Source organism: Strongyloides ratti (assembly GCF_001040885.1).
Source record: "Strongyloides ratti genome assembly S_ratti_ED321, chromosome : 2".
Taxonomy (NCBI): Eukaryota; Metazoa; Nematoda; class Chromadorea; order Rhabditida; family Strongyloididae; genus Strongyloides; species Strongyloides ratti.
In genome coordinates this window covers 13,769,321-13,788,442 of record NC_037308.1, presented here as the reverse complement: position 1 = coordinate 13,788,442, position 19,122 = coordinate 13,769,321, and the positions used below count along the sequence as shown (strand labels likewise).

The window sequence follows — 19,122 nt, the reverse complement described above, 5'->3', positions numbered from 1 at the left end:
AAATTAAACTTTTCTTTGTTTTTTAAATTGTCTAAAACTTAAAAAAAATATTATATTAATCATTTTAAACTAGTAACAAAAGTTTTAACTTCAAACAAATTAGTTTGATTTTTAGTTACCTTCTAGTATTGTTCCTTATTTGGTTTAAAATTTTAGAAATCATTACTTTAATTTTTTTACTTATATATATTAAATTTTAGCCAATGTATACCTTGTTCTTTTTTTTCTTAGAGTAGTGATATTCTTTGTTTTTATTGATGTCTAAAACTTTTAACCATGATATACCTATCTTTAATCATTAATATTCTCCTTAGTAGATGGTTATTACTTTTGTGTAACTTTTTTTATAATTTATTTTTGAGACAGTTGAAGAAACGGTTAGAATAGAGAAAATATTTAGTGAAGCGGAAGTTCCAAATGAGGTCAGTTTTATTCTTCAAAGAGAAACTAAATAATCAATAGAAAATATTGAAATATTTTTTTTTGATATACAATCATTTCTGATTAACATTTTTAATATATTTAAGAAATAACTTTGAACTAAACTTAAGTGCTTATATTGTTTTTTATTCATGATTTATCAGGGTAACTTTCTAATCCTTTGAAAAAAATAAAACAGAAAATACTGTTATTTTTTCTGACATTTAAACTTCAGATGTTTTAAATTTTTTTAGAAATGTTAAAAAAGTAATATCTTATCGTGTTGTCAATAATTTTTGATTCTTCGTAATTTTTTTTTACAAATATTATTTATTCTGAAAGAAAACTTCTTTTTTTTTTCAGATATTCAGTCTTAATAAATTGAAGATAAAAGAATTATAAATTATTTTTGTTATTTACTAACTTACTAGAAAAATATGAAACTTTCTCAAAATAAGAAATTGTTATGTCTTAATGACATTGAAAATGAAGCTTTAAAACAATTACCGAAAAGATACGGAGATTATTATAAAGGTGGTGCAGACGATGAAATTACTTTAAGGAGGAATTTAGAGAGCTATAAAAAGTAATTTAATTATATTATTAATATTAATTTAAAATTTTTCTAGCTTGTTGATAAGACCGTTTTGTTTGAGAAATGTTTCAAATATTAATACAGAGATAACCATCAAACTTGGAAATCAAGTTTTTTCATTTCCTTATCCAATAGGAATTTCACCCTCAGCATTTCATAGATTAGCACATGATGGTGGTGAAAAATTAACAGCAAAAGCATGTCATAAAGCTCAAGTTCCAGTTATTTTTAGTACAATGGGAAATATATCTGTTTTTGATATAAAAAAGGAAATTGATGGTGATTCTAATTTATGGTTTCAATTATATGTTTATAAAAATAGAGAAATTACCAAGAAATTAGTTGATAATGCTAAAGCTGCTGGTTTTAAAGCTATTGTCCTTACTGTTGATACACCTGTTGTAGGTGCAAGAAGAGCAGATATAAGAAATGATTTTAAATTACCTGATCATTTAGAGTTGGCTAATTTAAAGAAAATTTCAATTTTGGAAAAAGAAAATAATTCTAGATTAGGTACATTTGAATTAAATAAATATTCTGCAAATTTTTTTGATCCATCATTAACATGGGAAGATGTTAAATGGCTTGTTGATTATTCTAAAATTCCAGTTATAATTAAAGGTATTCTTCGTGGTGATGATGCAGAAAAAGCAATTGAATCTGGTGCTGCAGCTATAATGGTTTCTAATCATGGTGGAAGACAATTAGACACAACAGTTTCAACAATCGAAGCTTTACCTGAAATTGTTAGGAGTGTCCAAAAGAGAATACCAATTTTTATTGATGGAGGTATTCGTAGTGGAAGTGACATATTTAAAGCTATTACTCTTGGAGCAGATATGGCTTTTATTGGAAGGCCAATACTTTATGGTCTAACTATTGGTGGAGAAAGTGGTGTAACACATGTATTAGACATCTTAAAGAAAGAATTTACAACAACAATGAAGTTATCTGGTTGTGACTCGATTAAATTTATGAAAGAGGCAAAAAATTTAGTTATAAATTCTGATTTTATACCAAAATTATAGATGTTCCAAAAACGGTTATTTGTTTGTTAACAATTACTTTTAAAAAAAAAATGACAATCATCACGTACGTACCACTTGTTTGTTAAATGGTTTAATAAATAAAAGTTATTATATTTAATTTTAATTTAATATTCGGTAAAATTAAATAATTATTAAGATTCGGTGTCTGGAATTTAATAATAAATGTTTACTACATTCAAAACTAAAATAGGTATATTCAATGTTTTCTAAAAATAAAGAAGTACTTATTATAACGTAATCATGGTTATATTTCAAGGACATCTTAACTAGTAGTAACCAAGCATTCAAAAAATAAATGTGTTTTAATAAACGTGAAAAAGATTTAAACAATAATTTTAATTATATTACAAATGAATAAAATATATTAAAATAAAAATATTAAGTATTACAATTAATTTATTAAAAAAAAAGATTGTTAAAACATTAAATAATGGTAAAAGAAAAGTATACTACAAAAGATCGTTATCAATAATAAATGTAGAAAGAAAAACCAGGATAAATTACTATTCATCAAAGGTTAAAAATTTAACTTTTGTTATATAAATTGTTTGAGGAGATTTTTAAGTATCATTTTCTGAATCAATAACTAAATTTGTACCCGACAATATTGCTCTAAATTGTGAATTTTTATCTTTAATTAATGTTTTGGTTTTGTTAAATTCAATTATCTAAAATAAAAATATTATTATTATATATATATATTTACTAAAAATACTTACTTTTCCATCTCCCATATATAAAATTTTATCCATATTTAAGACACTTCCTAATCTATGTGCAATTAATAATAATGTACAGTTTTGGAAACTGGAATTAACACATTCTTGAACGACCAAATCTGTTTGTTCATCAAGACAAGCTGTAGGTTCATCAAGAATAACAATTTTACATTTTCTTAAAATTGCTCTTGCTAAACATAAAAGTTGTTTTTCTCCACTAGAAAAATTCGAACCATTTTCTTCTATCATAAAATCTAATCCTTGTGGTAAATTACTAACAACAGTTTTCATATTTGTTTTTTCAAGTGCATCCCAAATATCATTATCTGAATAGTTTCCTTTTGGATCAAGATTAAAACGTACAGTTTCAGCAAAAAGAACAGGTTCCTGTGGTATAACTGCAAGAGAGGAACGTAAGCGTTTCAAGTCAACATCAGATATATCTATACTATCTATTATTATTCTTCCATTTTGTAGTGGATATAATTGTAAAAGAGCATTACAAACTGAACTTTTTCCAGCACCAGTTCTACCAACAATACCAATTTTCTCATTTGGTTCAATATGAAGTGAAACATCATCTAAAGCAAGATTCATATTTATTCTATATCTCATTCTTAAATTTTCAAAAATAATATCACCTTTTGTTGGCCAACTTTGTGGAACATTTCTTGTATTTGATCTTGTTTCTTGAGTTATTGAATTAAAATAATAAGATATTCTTTCAACAGAAGTTAATTTAGCTTCAAGTTCAGTTTGACTTCTAACAGCAAATTGGAAAATACCACTCATTTGTATTGCAAAAGCTAATGCCATACCTGCTTCAGCTGGATTGACAACTCCAGTTAACCAAATAATGAATACAGCAACACAAGTTGTTATGAGAACAACTAAAATATCTAACCATACTGCTTGCCATCTTGTGGCAGATTGAAACATTAAAACAGCACCAGAATTTTCATCAAATTTCTGGTTAAATTTTTTGATAAAATTTTCTGTTTGACGATAGCATCTTATAGTTGAAAATCCCTCAATAGATGCTGTAATATGATCATAAAGTGGACTTCTTGATAAATTTTCTGTTCTTTTAAGAGACCTAATTCCAGATTGAAATAAGCTAAAGAAAATTGCAAAAAGAATCATAATTGGAATACAAAATAAAATAAATAATGGGAAAACCCAAGCAATTACAGCCATAAATCCAATACAAGTAATCATATTTTGTAGAAATGCTTCAGAAGAAAATGGTAATTTAACATCAACTTCATCCACATCTTTTGAAAATCTATTTAATATTCTACCAACAGGTGTTGAATCATAAAAACTAACCATAGCATGAAGAACTGAATATAACATTTTGTTATGAAGATTTGTTGATGCTTTAAGTGAAACTTTAACAAATACCATTGCTTTAATTAAAGCAGAAAAGAAAAGAAATACAAGAGAGATTGCGTAAATAGTGGCATAATATGTTGTATATTCATTATCAGCTAATGATAAATGTTGTTTAAAAATTGTTCCATTAGATGTAACATTTACATATTCATGAGAACTTTTCATCCATTTTGTAAGCCAAAATGTTGAAAAAATTGTAGCACCAACATTTATAATAAATGTAAATAACAAAATAGTTAAAATAATATATCCACCAGCTGCAATAATATATTCATGATAAATTTTACAACTTATTCCCTGTAAACCATAATCTTCCTCCTCATCAATAACTTTTCCATCTTTTTCTGGTGTATAAAATGATTTATCATATTTTGAATCATCACTTTCAAGAATAATTTCTTTTGAAGCTTCATCAACATAATCTTTTTTTATATTTAATGATGAAAAGAAATTTTTATAAAAATCTGAAGTTTCTAATAAATCTTCATGTGAACCATTTTCAATAATTTTACCACTATCCATATATATAACACGTCCACATTTAGCAAGATATTCTGGATTTGATGTAACTAAAATAATTGTTTTATATTGAAGCATACCAATAATAGCTTTTTTAAATATTTTTTCAGCAACAACACAATCAAGAGCTGAAAAAATATCATCTAATAAATAAATATCTTTATTTGCGTATAATGCACGAGCTAAAGCAATACGTGCCCTCTGACCACCTGATAAAGTTGTACCACGTTCACCAAGTTCTGTAAAATCTTTTGCCGGAAATCTTCCAATATCTTCAGAAAGTTCTGTAACATCAAGAACTTTATTATAGAGTGAAGTATTAAATGGTTGACCAAAAATGATATTATTTCTAATGGTTGTTGTTTGAATACATGGATCTTTACCAACAAATGCAATTGATCCATTAATTCTATATTCTCCACTTATATTATCCATATGTCCATTTAATGCTGTTAATAAAGAACTTTTACCAGAACCTAATGGACCACATATTCCAATTAATTCTTGTTTTTTTACTGTTAATTTAAGTTTACTTAAAGTAAAACCACAATTTTCATTATCTTCTTTACTTTTTAATTCTTCAACTTCCTCATTTCCTTTTTTATCTTTTCTTGTAGATGGTTCAACATAAATTTTATCATATTCAAATGAAGCATCATTTAAACTAATAGCAACACCTGGATTTCTAGGCATATTTTCTATTTCAAAGGTAGAAGGAAATTGTAATATTGCTTGAATTCTTCTCATTGCAACAACAGATTCAGATAAATATCTTGCACCATATGGAATCATACGAATTCCAAAAAGCATAACAAAATAAACAGTAATCATTGAAAATGCATCAGATGCAGCAAAATCTTGTCCTTTAATAACAATAGCTAAAACTGTTACAATCATAGCAAGTACAGGAACAATAGTACCAAAAGCAATAGCAAAAGATTGTGCATAACCAGCTGTTTTTAAATATTTTTGTTCTTCTTTTCTTAAAGCTTCAATTTTATCTATGAATAAATCTTCCCAAGCATTCATTTTTATAACACGAATACATCTTATTATTTCACCCATAACAGACATTCTTTTTTCAGTTGTTTTTATAGCTAATGCTCTAAAACGAACCATTGTTATTCCTAAGACTGCTTGAAGAGCATCACATAATAAAAAAACAAAAATTCCCAATAATGATAACCATCCAACTTTATACCATAAATATGCCATACCACCAAAAAGTACGGTAGGACCAATTAAAACAAGTGGTGCAAAAGTAACAGCATCAAATATTCTTTGACCATCATTAGCATAAATATTAACAATTTCTGATGCTGTTTTGCCTTTCATTGATCTAACATTTAATAAAGTTTTATATAATAATCCAAGAACAGCTCCACGAACACGTATACCAGTACGATATGATATAGCCCATGTTGCACCATATGAAATAACTCTAGCAACTTCAACAGCAAATAATAATCCAACAAAAATAAAACCCGCCCGATAATTAATATTACCATCTGGTAATGATGTTGGTTCTTCAGCAAAATGAATAATTGATCTAACAAAACAGGTAGGACCAATAAAACCAAATATAAGACAAAAAGCAAAAACAAAACATGATAAAATAAGTCTTGATTTTAAAAATGTTATAACACATTTTAATAATGATGGATTATTTGCATTATTTCTTAATTCATTTTTCCATAAAATTTCTAATCTTTGTACATTAACATCAATTGAATCAAATAATGGAACAGTAAATGGTACACCACTTTCTGTTCTTTCTGATTTAATTTTAAAAAGAAATGGTAAAACCCAACTAAATGTTGAATAAGATAACCAATTTGCACGATCAAGATTTGTTAAAAAATTATCTGTTCTTCCTGAATCAATTGTTCTACTTTTACAATTGACTAATGGTATTTGGGGACCAATTTTTGTAGTATTTTCATCATTCTTTATAATTGAATTGCGATTAGAGGACCTTTCCATCATTTATGAGGATGACAATGTATAATTTTTTCTACTATTAAATATAACAATAAATTAATTTTTTCTTTTTTTTTCAATAATTATTAAAATATCCTATAAAAAAAATATTAAAAATAAAATAATTAATAAAAATAGAAAAAAAAAGCAAATTAACTTAAACGTATACAAAAATAAGTTATTATATACCATGATTATGATCAAAAAATATTGATAAGAATTTTTGATAAGAAATAACGATATATGATGAAATTGGAAAATGAAATGATGTTTAATATAATATAATGGTCAAAAACAAATCTTCCGTCTTGAAGGGAAGTAATATATATGCAACTCCAAAGTAATGGAGGATTGGCAGATAACTATAATAAATTATTACCATGACAGATCAAAAATTTTGTATTTATATAATATGTTTTAGAGAGATTAAATTACATCAAAAAAATGTATTAAAAAATTTCAATGAAAATAAAACAATAAAAAGAGTAAATAAATTTTAAAATAATATTTAATATTTGAAAATAAAATAAAAGGTGGAAGAAGATATTAATTCGATTACTTTTATAAATTTTTTTTAGAATTTATTGCACCATATAATGTTAATATTTAAACATTTATGTCTTCCCTTTTAGTAATTTATATTCTATCTATATTATAAGTACTGATAGTAATGGTCAACAAAAGAAATGATTATTTATAATTTTTATAAAAGTTTATGCATTGTTAAGTGTATGATATTACACATTTACTTGTTCACATAAATATTCTTTTTTCGAGAATTCTGTAATTATAAATATATACTGTCATTATATGCTACTAAACTGATAAACATTCTCAAATACACATAAGTTTTTACTATCAATAATATGGAAATCAAGAGTGAACAAAAAAATATAAAATACCAGCAGAGTTTAAATTTAGTAAAAAAAAAATTAACTTTAATAAAGATAATTCAATAAAATTTTTTGTATAATAAAAGCCACCTCTTTTTTTTTAAATTTTATATAGATTTTTAATTGAATACAATATGGAATATGAATTTTAAATTCTTTTAACTAAAATAAATTTAATCTCTAATAATAAAAAATGTGTTTTTTAAATTTTTTTTAAGTTAAATATAAACATTAGTAAATATTTTTATTTTCTTTTATATGTAGAATTAAAAATATTTGATACCAGACAATAAACACAGATTAGATTTAATTCACCAGAAATTTAAATATCTCAAATGTACTTCTTTTTTTTTTCTTAAGTATTTTTCGTTGCGGGATAACGTAATAAATAACAAAACATAAAAAAATTAAAAGTTAATAAAAATAATAGATTATCATATGTCTAGTATAAAGAAGAAAATTATTATACAATTAAACTTATGAAAAATATAGTTACAATTATTGTAAAGTTTAGCTTTACAATGTATCATGTACTTTAAACCACTCAAAAGATATCTTTTATAGTATGTAGTATAGTTAGTTTACTTCTATCAATTATCTATAAAGTTATAACAAGAAATGTACTTAATATAAATTGGCAATATAAAAATATTAGTCATAAACATAATGTTGTTAAAATATAAGGTACAATTTTTATAACAATAGTTTATGATATTAAGTGACGTTTAAACAATGAATATATATAGACAAAAATTAATGTCTTCATCTATTCTCATCCTTTTCTTAATCTTCTTTACTGGGGAAATATGGAGGTACTACTTTAAAAAGGAAATAATGAGAAATCATTCCAAAGAAAGCACCAAAAATTACATCTGATGTAAAATGCCAAAAATCTGTGATACGAGTTATAGCACAAATAAATGTCCACACTATGTAACTAGAAATAATTCCATATTTAAATATAACAGCTTCTAATGCTTTACTCTTGATGATAGTTCTTACAAAATTAAATACATAAAATGTTGCAAAGACTGCAGCAGCAGCATGACCTGATGGAAATGAACTTCTAATATTTCTATCTCTTCTTGTAGTAGTATTGCATGTAATCTCATCAATCCAAGCATTAGGATTTTTATCACATATTGATAAGTCTGGTTGGCAAACAGTTATGAAATGTGGTCTTAGTCTCCCTACTTTACATTTAATAATTTCTAAACCAACGGTCATAAAAAAATATATAATAATATAATGTAAATAGAAATAAGATGTTTGTGCAGCTATTGCTGAAGGCGTTAAAGCAATATTTCTTCTTAAATTATTAATAAATATTGAACCAATTATGACAGGAAATGGTAATGCTAGTGTCACAAAGAGTAAATGTTTTGTTGAAATAGTATTAATATAAAATTCATTACGTATACTTGTATCAGAACATGAGAATCCTCTAATTGTTGGTGTTATTGCTTGGCGGACTCCAAAATTATAGATAAGAATTAATATTATTAGGGTTACTGCCACGTCAATTGCTAGAAAAATTAATGATAGCCAAGTATTTGGTATAAATCTACTTTCTTCTTTATTCCATTTTTTGTAATATCTACCAGAGAGGGAATATGGAAATAGATTTATACTTATAATATTACTCATTTTTTTAATTAAAAAAAAAATTGGATAAGAAAAGAAGACTTTTTGTCCAAATAATAATTATAATTTTTAAAACATTAAAAAATTTTTCGTGATAGGATAGAATGGAAAAAAAAAAATCACTAACATACAAAATTTACTAGTTAAATACTAAAGTTAAAAAAAATATTTATTTTATATAAATTACTTAAATTATTACACAAATATCTGTTAATCAAAAATATATGGATTTAGAAGTGGGTTATTAGCCTCAAATTCTTCTACTATATCAAGCATTTTTTCACCAGCATCATTTCTGGCTTTTTTTATACTTGTACCTTGACCCTTTGTTTTCCATATATGTACATGTAATGTACCACTATGAATAGGTTGGTTATTTTTACTAAATTGAATGTCATCTTTTTCCCATTCTGGTAAGGGAAAATGTCTTTTTTGACAAAATTCATTTAAAATGGCAGTTGGATTTCTATCTCTATCAGCTCTTTTATCAGTAATACTTTGTTTAGGTAAATTTGGCATAACAGTATCTAAAAATTTAATACATTCTTCTTTATTTTTACCTGGAATACCATATTTTTCATAAAAACCATCTTCAATTAATTGATAAAGAATGTCCCTAGCACACATATGCCTTGCAGTAATCTTTGATGGATGAGTATATGTTGCTTTTCTTTTACCAAATGTTGTTGTATTTGTATTATAAAGAAGTTGTCTTTTGGAACCTGTTGTAAAAATTGTTTTAGATGTTTCTTTAATTTTATATCCCAAATGTTTTCCTACACTACTTAATAATGTTAAAAAACTATATCCAGGTCTATCTTTAACATTATCATTACCTATTTCTTTAACATATGTACAATAAAAACCATCAGAAAATGAATCAATGACATTCATTTCAAACATATCATTTTCTTTTTTTTCTAATTCATATGAATCAGTAAATAACTCATCAAATTTAGATTTAAATGGTAATAAGCTTAATCCCTTTTTTTTAAATGAGCAAGTATTTGGTACTTCAATATTATTAACAATCCACTCATCAGAATTAATTTCGTCACTATTTTTTGTTGAATTCTTTTTATAAAAATATCAAGATATAAATTTTTATTTTTTAATAAATTACCTGTAAGTCATTTTGTATAACACTATCAAATAAATCTTCATCATCACTTTTATCGGCAAAATCTTCTTTTACATCAATAACTATATTTAAATTTGTACTTTTTTCATTAATTTCTTCATCGAAAGAATGTGTCTTGTTGTTATTTAGTAATCCTTCCGACATTTTCTCTTCACCAAAAACCATAATATATAAATTGAAGTATTATATAGTTTTTTTTTAGTAATTTTTTTTTTTAAGAAAAATCCTATGAAGAAATTTGTTAGCGTATAGTTGGAAGGCAATTATAAAAATGTAACAAATATCCTTTGAATTATATATTTAAAAATTTCTTTTCAATGGAAATTGATTTTTGTTTGAATAAATAAAAGATAAAATCGTTTTTCTCATTTTCGTTTTAATTTTTGTAAATAATTTTTTGATTTTTAGAATAACAATTATACAAGTGTTTTTTATGTTAACATACATTATAGCTAGTATCAGCACAAAGAATTTAATAAATTGTTGTTCAAAGTACTCTTAATACATTCAACTTTAAACAAACTAAAAATATTTATTTTTTTTAAAGTATAATTTTATCTAAAACATTATAAATCTTAGTTTATATCATTGATCTTATTATTTCTTTTTCTTTAAAAGATAATTTTGTTTTAAAATTAAAATTACATTTATTTTAATCTTATTTATATAGATGACAATAATTATTACTGGTTATTTTACGTTTGTTATAGTAAGTAATGAAAAAGTTATCACTTACCTTTGTATAAAAGTAAATATTTTGCAAAAAAAAAAAAATGTATTTTTTTAATTTTATCATCAAAGAAAATAATCTGATAATATATTTTTGTAAATACAGTATTAAAATAAGCATACATATTAAATTCATTTTTTGTGTGGTGGAATTTAAAAAATTCTAATTTAAATTTTATTTTTAAAAATTATTTTAATTTTTTATTATGTTAAAAATAAACATTTTTTCATAAAAACAGAAGTACTGTATAATTCAACTAAAAAAGTAATCAAATTTAAAAAAAAAATGAAATACATTTAATTACAAGTTAATTTGAAGATGTAAATTTTGAACTTTCTATTTTTATCACAGAAATATTTTTGTCGTAAAGTATATATATATAATTTAAATAAGTAATTTAACTTTTTTTTGAAACGGTAAAAGAAGCGTTTTGTTTGAAGGTAATTAAAATAAAAAATTCTGAACAATTAAATTTGTACTTTAATATAAAAAATTTATTTTTATAACTTTATTATGAAAAGATTATTTATCATGTCATAAAAAATTAATACTTTTAATTTATAGTATATTAATTCAATTTAACCAACTTTTTAATTATTTTTATTGTATATAAGATGTTTTACCAATAAAAGATATTATATATTTTTACGCTCATTGAAATAAATTATTTTTAAATGTTGTTTTAAATAAAAATAATTAATTAAATTTTTGTTTTTTTAAAAAAAAATCCCTGGAAATTTTGAAATGACATAATTATAGTAATTCAACGATTTTTAAATTTGTTTCTTACTATATATTTTATGGTAAACAATTTTTTTTTATAGATTTAACAAAATCATTTCAATTCATTTTTGTTTTATTTTAAAAAATAATCTTGTGAACATGAACATTATTTTTAATTATAAATTCATTCAAACAATCTCCAGGAAATATGTTTGCACATATGTTATGTAAAATAGATATAAAATAAATGATTTAAAAAACTTTTAAAGTACATGTAAATTTTAAAAGAAATATTTTTATGAATAGTGAATTATTTCTTTAAAAATATTTTTAACATATAAAATATAACTGCAGAAATATTTAAATGAGTTTCGTATAAAATATTATAAAAAAAAATAAATATATAAATTTTATAATATGTAACATTTATTATAATACAAAATATGGATATATATATATATATATCTTATATCTACAGATGTTGTAGAATTTTCATCATTCAAGAATAGAAAAAAAAATTTATTTTTTTCCAACTGAACTAGCAAGAAGTCCCAATCCAACTAAAGCACGACCAGTTGGTGACATCATTGGTCTATATCCTCCATAAGGTCCATAAGGTCCCCCATACATTCCATAGGGCCTATATCCTCCATATGGACCACCATACATACCATAAGGACGATACATTCCACCATAATATTGTGCTCCAGAAAATTGCAATGTTACAAGTAATACAAATAATGACAAAAGATTCCAAAAAGTAGCCATAATAATATTATAAATTTATTTTGATATATCAAATGCAGAAAATTTATTTATATACAAAATTATAAAGAAGAAACACTAATAAGACCCATTTATCGAATAAATGTAACGTCAAAATTAAATGTTAAAATCAAGAAATTTTTATTTATACTGAAGGTCGCGCCATCATATTATTTATACTAATACTTTACTTATTCGTAAAATATATTTTGGCGAGTATCTTTTTCAAAGAATCAAAAGATCATACATCTTGAAAGTGACGTCAAATAGATGAAAAAAATGTTGATTTTATATTATTATAAAGATTAATTGTAAAGAAATATAATTACCAGAACAAAAAAGATAGGATAAAAATTTTTAAAAACAATCATTTATAAACAACTAATTAATAAAATATAATTCACATTTATTGTCTTTTTAAAAACATGAAAAATATTTAAAGTATTTATAAATTTATTCATCTTCATTTATAAATTAAAAATTTAATTAAAAATAATAATTTTATTCATCGTTATAATTACACAATTTCATAATAAATTAAAATAAAAGTAAAAAAAAAATTTCTTTCTTTATATAACAATTATAATATCTGCAGTAATATTTAGTAAAAAAGAATGGTAAAATTTTTAAATGATAATAAATTTTTAAATAATTAAAATATAGAAATATACAGTTCTTTTCATTAAATTATTAATATTTTAAGTTGTAAATTAGAAAAGAAGACAAAATATTTATATTTATAAATATACATTAATAATTGTTTTTTTTTTGTTTAATGTGTGTACAAAGTGTGTATCTAAAAAGAGGATATGTAAAAAACAACAATACAAAGGATCTAAAAAAAAAATCTGAAAATTAAAACTTTACTCATTAAAATATAATAACTTTTTTTTTTGTTTAACTTGAATAATTTTTGATACATATTACATAATCCTTTTTTTTTGGCATTTGTTAATATTTTAATACATGCAATTTCTTTACCAAAATTTAAAGTTTAGAAACTTTTTTTTTTTTTTGAAACATGCATCTATTTTCCACTAGTCATTCTGGTAAAGAATGCTGAAATAATACATATTGCGACAAATGCTAACTGAAAATAGGGTTCATTAATGAAGGGTCGAATAATTGCAAGACTTACAATAATACATAAAACCCCCATTTTAATATCACGTGCATGTCGCCTACAAAAATTTACTATCCACCATCTCCTTTTACTACTACCAATCATGCTTTTATTAATCTTAGTTGGAGAGGTAGATATTGTTGAAGAATTTGAATCATCTATTTTACCATTATTACCATTCCTTTTTCTGGGTGAATCTGGTACTGAATGTGTTAATATAGGTTTAAAATTAAATGTTGGACTAGGTAATGATTGTACTTCCATTCCATCTACAAATTTAATGACAATTATACGAATTTGTTTAGAGTAAACTAAACTTCCATTGTCTGATTCATAGATAAATGAATTATTTGTTCCTTCATATATTGTTTTCCATGGTTCACCATTTTTTTCTTTACCAAATCTATTAGTTATTTGAAGACGATAACATATAACATCATCATTATCTTGTATGCCAGTCATTTTAACATGTGGCCATTCAATGTTAAATGTACCCTGAGAAATTTCTGTTATTGTAGGAGAAGCTTTTAATTGTGGTGGTGGTGTATGAGATGTTTTAAATGTATAAGTAGATGAATAATCACCAAATGGATGAGATTGATGAAATGCAGCTCGAATACGGAAATTATAAAATGTATTTTCATCTAAATTTTTTGCCTTAATTGTCCTTAATTCACCATGATAAATTTCCTCAAAATCACCTTCAATTTCTTGTTCTAATGAAAAATAATTTATATCATTTGGTGCATTTATTTTAATTTTTAAAAAATTACTTGCTGCTAATAAAACTATTAAATTTGGTGGTGATGGTGGTTTAGGCAATGTATTAACAAGCTTTATTACTTCAATACCTTTACCTGTTTTTGATATACCATAAAGTTTAACAAAATATGGTGTTTCAGATTTTAAATCAGTTATTATTTTATTATTAATATCTGGTTCTGTATAAAATATTTCCATTGGTATTGTTTCACAATCTCTAACAGCTTTCATTGATTCACATTTATTACCATTATATATTTCTAAACAATATTTTGTTATTTCATTACTTTTAGTTTTTGGTTTTTTCCATATTACTTCAAATGAATTTGTTGTTATATCTATAATATCAAAATATGATGGAGGAAATGGTACAGATTGTTCTGTTATAAATTCAATACTATCACTTTGTTCACTTTCACCGAGATTTGTTAAAATTGATACAGTAAATATATATTTTTGATTTGGAATGAGATTATCTAACATTAAATTTGTATCTATAGTTGATGAAAAATATTCAAAACGTCTATTATTTTTATCATTAGTAGTATTTTCATTAATTTCTTCCTGAAATTTATAAATTTTATATTCAATAATTTCACAACCATTTAATTCAGATGGTTCATTCCAAATTAATAATTTTACACCACATTTATTTTGTCCTAATGTTCCAGAGACTGTTTGTATTTTAAGATTTAATGGTTTACTTGGTAATGATGATAATGTACAACAACTACCAATACAACTCCAATCTCCTTCATTTCTAACACCCATTTTATCAATAGCTACAGCACGTACACGTACTTGTAAATGTTCCATTGCATTAAGATCTTCAATTGTATACTCTGGAACATCACCGGAATATATAATAAGAGGAGTTGTATCAACTCTTTGTAATTCATAAAATACTGGTGTATTTGATGCAATAAATGAATTAAGAGAATAATGTGGTGTTATAGAATTATTTTCATTAATATTACATTCATCATTTTTTTGTGAATTAAAAAATACTAATTTCCATGAAACTTTAACAGAATTTGATGTTATATTAGAAAATTTTGGTTGTGTTGAACAGGGTGGTTTACCAATACTAGGAGAATGTGAATCATTAATATTACCAAAATACTTATCATTAGAATTTTTTTTACGTACAACAAACATTACTTCTGACCATGCTGAACTTTGTTCATCACAATTAACAGCACGTACACGAAATGCAGAAAGTTTAATATCTTTATTAACATATGAATTCATTTTACCATTATAAATAACTTTCCAATTAATACAATCAGTTGAATAACAACCTTCTAATATATAATATACATCTTCTTTACCAGTATATTGCCAACCAATTTCAATTGCATCATTATCAAGTGTACGTAATCTTTTTAAATTAATTGGTGTTGGCATAAATACAATACCTTTTGGTGCAATATCAGAAAATCTTTCAATATTACCATCTTTTGATGGTGTATGTACAGTTACCCAGTCACTACGTACACAATTACCATTTGGATGTGATACAGCAATCCTAAATTGATATTCTTTATCAGGAAAAACATCAACAATAGCTGTATTAAAAATATATTTATGTTTTGGTACTGTTGTTAATTTTGAGATAACTTTATCATTAACTTCACACATTTCAAGTGTATAAATAAGTAGTGAATGATGTTGATTATTTTTATTATTATTAAAATTTCCTTTAATATCATTTGTATTTTGATTTTCATCCCATCTTATTTTAACTTTTTCAGCACCAACTTCAACAACAGTTGGAAGATTTGGTGGTTTTGTTGGTGTTGTATTTTTATGAACAGCATAAGTATTAACTGGTATCATTAAACTAGGTTCACTATTACCTTCACTATTAACAGCTATAATTCTAACTCTATAACTTGATGATGGTTCAAGATCAGTTATTTTACATGTATCACTTAAACCTTCCCATACTTTATCAAATGGATCAAGTTTATTTTTAGCAAATTGTACAATAAAATTACTTATAGGACTACCATTATTATTTGGATATTTCCATGTTATTTGAACCCATGTAGCTGATTTTGATATACATTTAACTGATGATGGAGCATCTGGTACTGATGGATTTGTTTTAAATGAAAGATATTTTGATGGTGATCCATATATATCACGATCAATTAAAGCAACTCTCATATTTACCCAATAATTTGTAAATGGTTTTAATTTTAATAATTTCATTTTTAATTGATTACAATCAGCTGTTTGATTTAATATTAATCGACCACTCTCTGAATGTTCATATAAAAATACTTCATAAGTAAATTCTGATGATTCAATATTTAATGATGATGAAGTATTATTATGTAATAATAATTCTTTTATATCAATTTCATTCCATGAAATTTCAGCTTCTCTAGAACCACAACGTATTAATTGTGGTGAGGTAATTGATGATAATACTTGATGTAAATATTCAATTTCATATGGTTCAAAAGTAACATTTTTATGATTATTATTATTTTGTGAATAATTATCATATTGTGTATGTTGTTGTTGTTGTTGTTTAGTATGACTATTATTATATCTTGTATTTTGATTTCCACCAACAGAATGACCTGCATTTGTATGGTGATAATTATTTTGTTGTTGAGGTCTATTATTTGATAATGTTAAATTAGTATTACTATGATTTTTGTTATTATTACCACTAAAATTATTAACTCCTGATGACATTCTATTATTTTTTCCATGATAATTAATATTTCTTCCACCAATTTCAGATGGTGAATTACGATCACCTTTATTATAATGAAGTGATGTTGTATGACTTCTTGGTCTTAACATTCCACTATTATTTATATTATTATTATTACCATTATTATTTTGTTGTTGTTTTGTATTATTACAATTAAGAATAATATTGTTATTACTATTATTATTTGATGATATATTAGAAATATTATTATTTTTTTCTTTATCGTTATGATATACTTGTGAATCTGGTGATAAAATCATATGACGTAAGATACCTCTTTCATCAATTAATTGTTGTACAATATGTCCAGGAGGTACTATTAATGGTAATGCTGTTGGTATAACACCTGGTCTGGCAACCCATCTCATACTTATTGGTCCAGTTAATTTTGACATATCAGGTGATCCAACACATAATGATATAGATTCACCTTCCTGTAAATGTAAAAATAAATCATAACCTTCTTCAGATGGGATTGGTGCATTAATTGTTGTTGGGCCAGTAGCAACTATATTTCTAAAATCAGAAAAACGATTATCAACAAAGTATGGATAAAGATGTTGTGGCATAATAAATGCTTGAAGAGATGGTATTGTTGATAATGGATTTTGTACATTTGGATTATTTTCATTTGCCATTGTTTGTAATGATTGTGAATTAATATTTTGTGGTGATACTTGTGTAACCATTTGTTGCATCATTGGTACTGGAGGTGGAACTAAATATTGTGGAAAACCAGGTATAGGCTGAAATTGTAAACCATTAAATGTCATTTGTTGAAGATGTGATAATCTACTATTTGGTATCCAAACACCATTAATATATGTACCTTCTGGTGGTGGTTGTTGTTGTGATTTAATTGAAGTTGTTCCATAATTATCTGACATTAATCTTTCATTTGAATAACGTGGTACATCATTTGTAGAATATCCTATAGAGGAATTTTGTTGAGATCTATTATTTATTTCTTCTTCTTCATCTTCCATCACCACATCATTTTGACTAGGAATATTTTCATTTTGACATATATTACTATTATCTGGATCAATATTTTCATCATTTGAAATTTCTCCTTCATTATCTTGATTAGAATTACCATTTTCATAATTACTTTTTAATTTACTTTTCCTTTCATTATCAGTTGAGTAGTCACCATTAACTGAAACATCCTCATAAATATCATTTTCAATTTCATTACAAATTTCTTCTTTATCTAATATTTGTTTATCATTTTCATCATTAGAATTATAAATTTCTTTTTCTTCAAATATTCCATCATATTCATCGGATAAAATTTGAGTTTCCTGAGTAGCATCCTCTTCCTCCTCTTCTTTATTCACATATTCATTTATTTTTTTATTATTATTATCATTTTCTTCGTCACCATTATTAGGTGAATCATCATGTAATTCTTTACTAATATTTTTTTTTTCATTTTCCTCATTTATCTTTCCTAAATAATGAATAACATTTTTATTTTCTTCTTCATTCATTTGTTCAAGTGTCTCTGATTCATCATCAGTATTTAATGTATGATCTTTTTGTGAACCACCAAGTCCACTAGATTCACTATCCTCACTAGATTCACTAGATTCACTTGCCTTATTTCGTCCACGAGAATGAGTAGAATTTGTTGTTTCAGAAGACATACTTTCAATACCTTGTTTTATATGTTGTTCTAGTGGTTTATCAATATTTTTATCCATATTGCTATTACTATTATCAGCTGTTGGTGGTTGTGTTGGTGGTGGTGACGTGACAATTGAACATGCAGCAATTGTCATAATTAGAATAGGTAAATCTTATTTCAAATATTATATTAGAGACAAAAAAAAAAGAATATGTATATTATAAATATGATATTTTAGTATATAGTAATAAAAATATATATAAAATTATAAATTTTATCAAAAAATATTAAATAAAATAA

At 24.2% G+C, this 19,122-nt stretch overlaps 6 protein-coding genes across 6 annotated transcripts; 1 reads left to right on the top strand and 5 right to left on the bottom strand.

The window, feature by feature from the left end:
• Positions 1-857: 857 nt before the first annotated feature.
• On the top strand, positions 858-2,043 carry SRAE_2000439200 (FMN-dependent dehydrogenase domain and Alpha-hydroxy acid dehydrogenase, FMN-dependent family and Aldolase-type TIM barrel domain-containing protein; the record flags this gene model as incomplete). The annotated part of the gene is made up of 2 exons (XM_024643258.1): positions 858-1,006; positions 1,050-2,043. 2 exons carry the CDS (start codon positions 858-860, stop codon positions 2,041-2,043), a joined length of 1,143 nt encoding a protein of 380 aa, XP_024508945.1.
• Positions 2,044-2,624: 581 nt separating this feature from the next.
• On the bottom strand, positions 2,625-6,683 carry SRAE_2000439100 (Canalicular multispecific organic anion transporter 1; the record flags this gene model as incomplete). Its single annotated transcript, XM_024643257.1, has 2 exons — positions 2,625-2,732; positions 2,784-6,683. 2 exons carry the CDS (start codon positions 6,681-6,683, stop codon positions 2,625-2,627), a joined length of 4,008 nt encoding a protein of 1,335 aa, XP_024508944.1.
• A 1,702-nt stretch (positions 6,684-8,385) lies between these two features.
• On the bottom strand, positions 8,386-9,217 carry SRAE_2000439000 (Phosphatidic acid phosphatase type 2/haloperoxidase domain-containing protein; the record flags this gene model as incomplete). Its single annotated transcript, XM_024643256.1, has 3 exons — positions 8,386-8,388; positions 8,441-9,096; positions 9,139-9,217. 3 exons carry the CDS (start codon positions 9,215-9,217, stop codon positions 8,386-8,388), a joined length of 738 nt encoding a protein of 245 aa, XP_024508943.1.
• A 207-nt stretch (positions 9,218-9,424) lies between these two features.
• Positions 9,425-10,520, bottom strand: SRAE_2000438900 (Double-stranded RNA-binding domain-containing protein; the record flags this gene model as incomplete). The annotated part of the gene is made up of 2 exons (XM_024643255.1): positions 9,425-10,288; positions 10,338-10,520. The coding sequence occupies 2 exons, from the start codon at positions 10,518-10,520 to the stop codon at positions 9,425-9,427; spliced, it is 1,047 nt and encodes a 348-aa protein (XP_024508942.1).
• Positions 10,521-12,327: 1,807 nt separating this feature from the next.
• On the bottom strand, positions 12,328-12,576 carry SRAE_2000438800 (Hypothetical protein; the record flags this gene model as incomplete). The annotated part of the gene is made up of 1 exon (XM_024643254.1): positions 12,328-12,576. The coding sequence occupies one exon, from the start codon at positions 12,574-12,576 to the stop codon at positions 12,328-12,330; it is 249 nt and encodes an 82-aa protein (XP_024508941.1).
• A 1,024-nt stretch (positions 12,577-13,600) lies between these two features.
• SRAE_2000438700 (Fibronectin, type III domain and Immunoglobulin-like fold domain-containing protein) lies at positions 13,601-18,976 on the bottom strand (the record flags this gene model as incomplete). The annotated part of the gene is made up of 2 exons (XM_024643253.1): positions 13,601-13,663; positions 13,712-18,976. The coding sequence occupies 2 exons, from the start codon at positions 18,974-18,976 to the stop codon at positions 13,601-13,603; spliced, it is 5,328 nt and encodes a 1,775-aa protein (XP_024508940.1).
• Between the last annotated feature and the right edge of the window lie 146 nt (positions 18,977-19,122).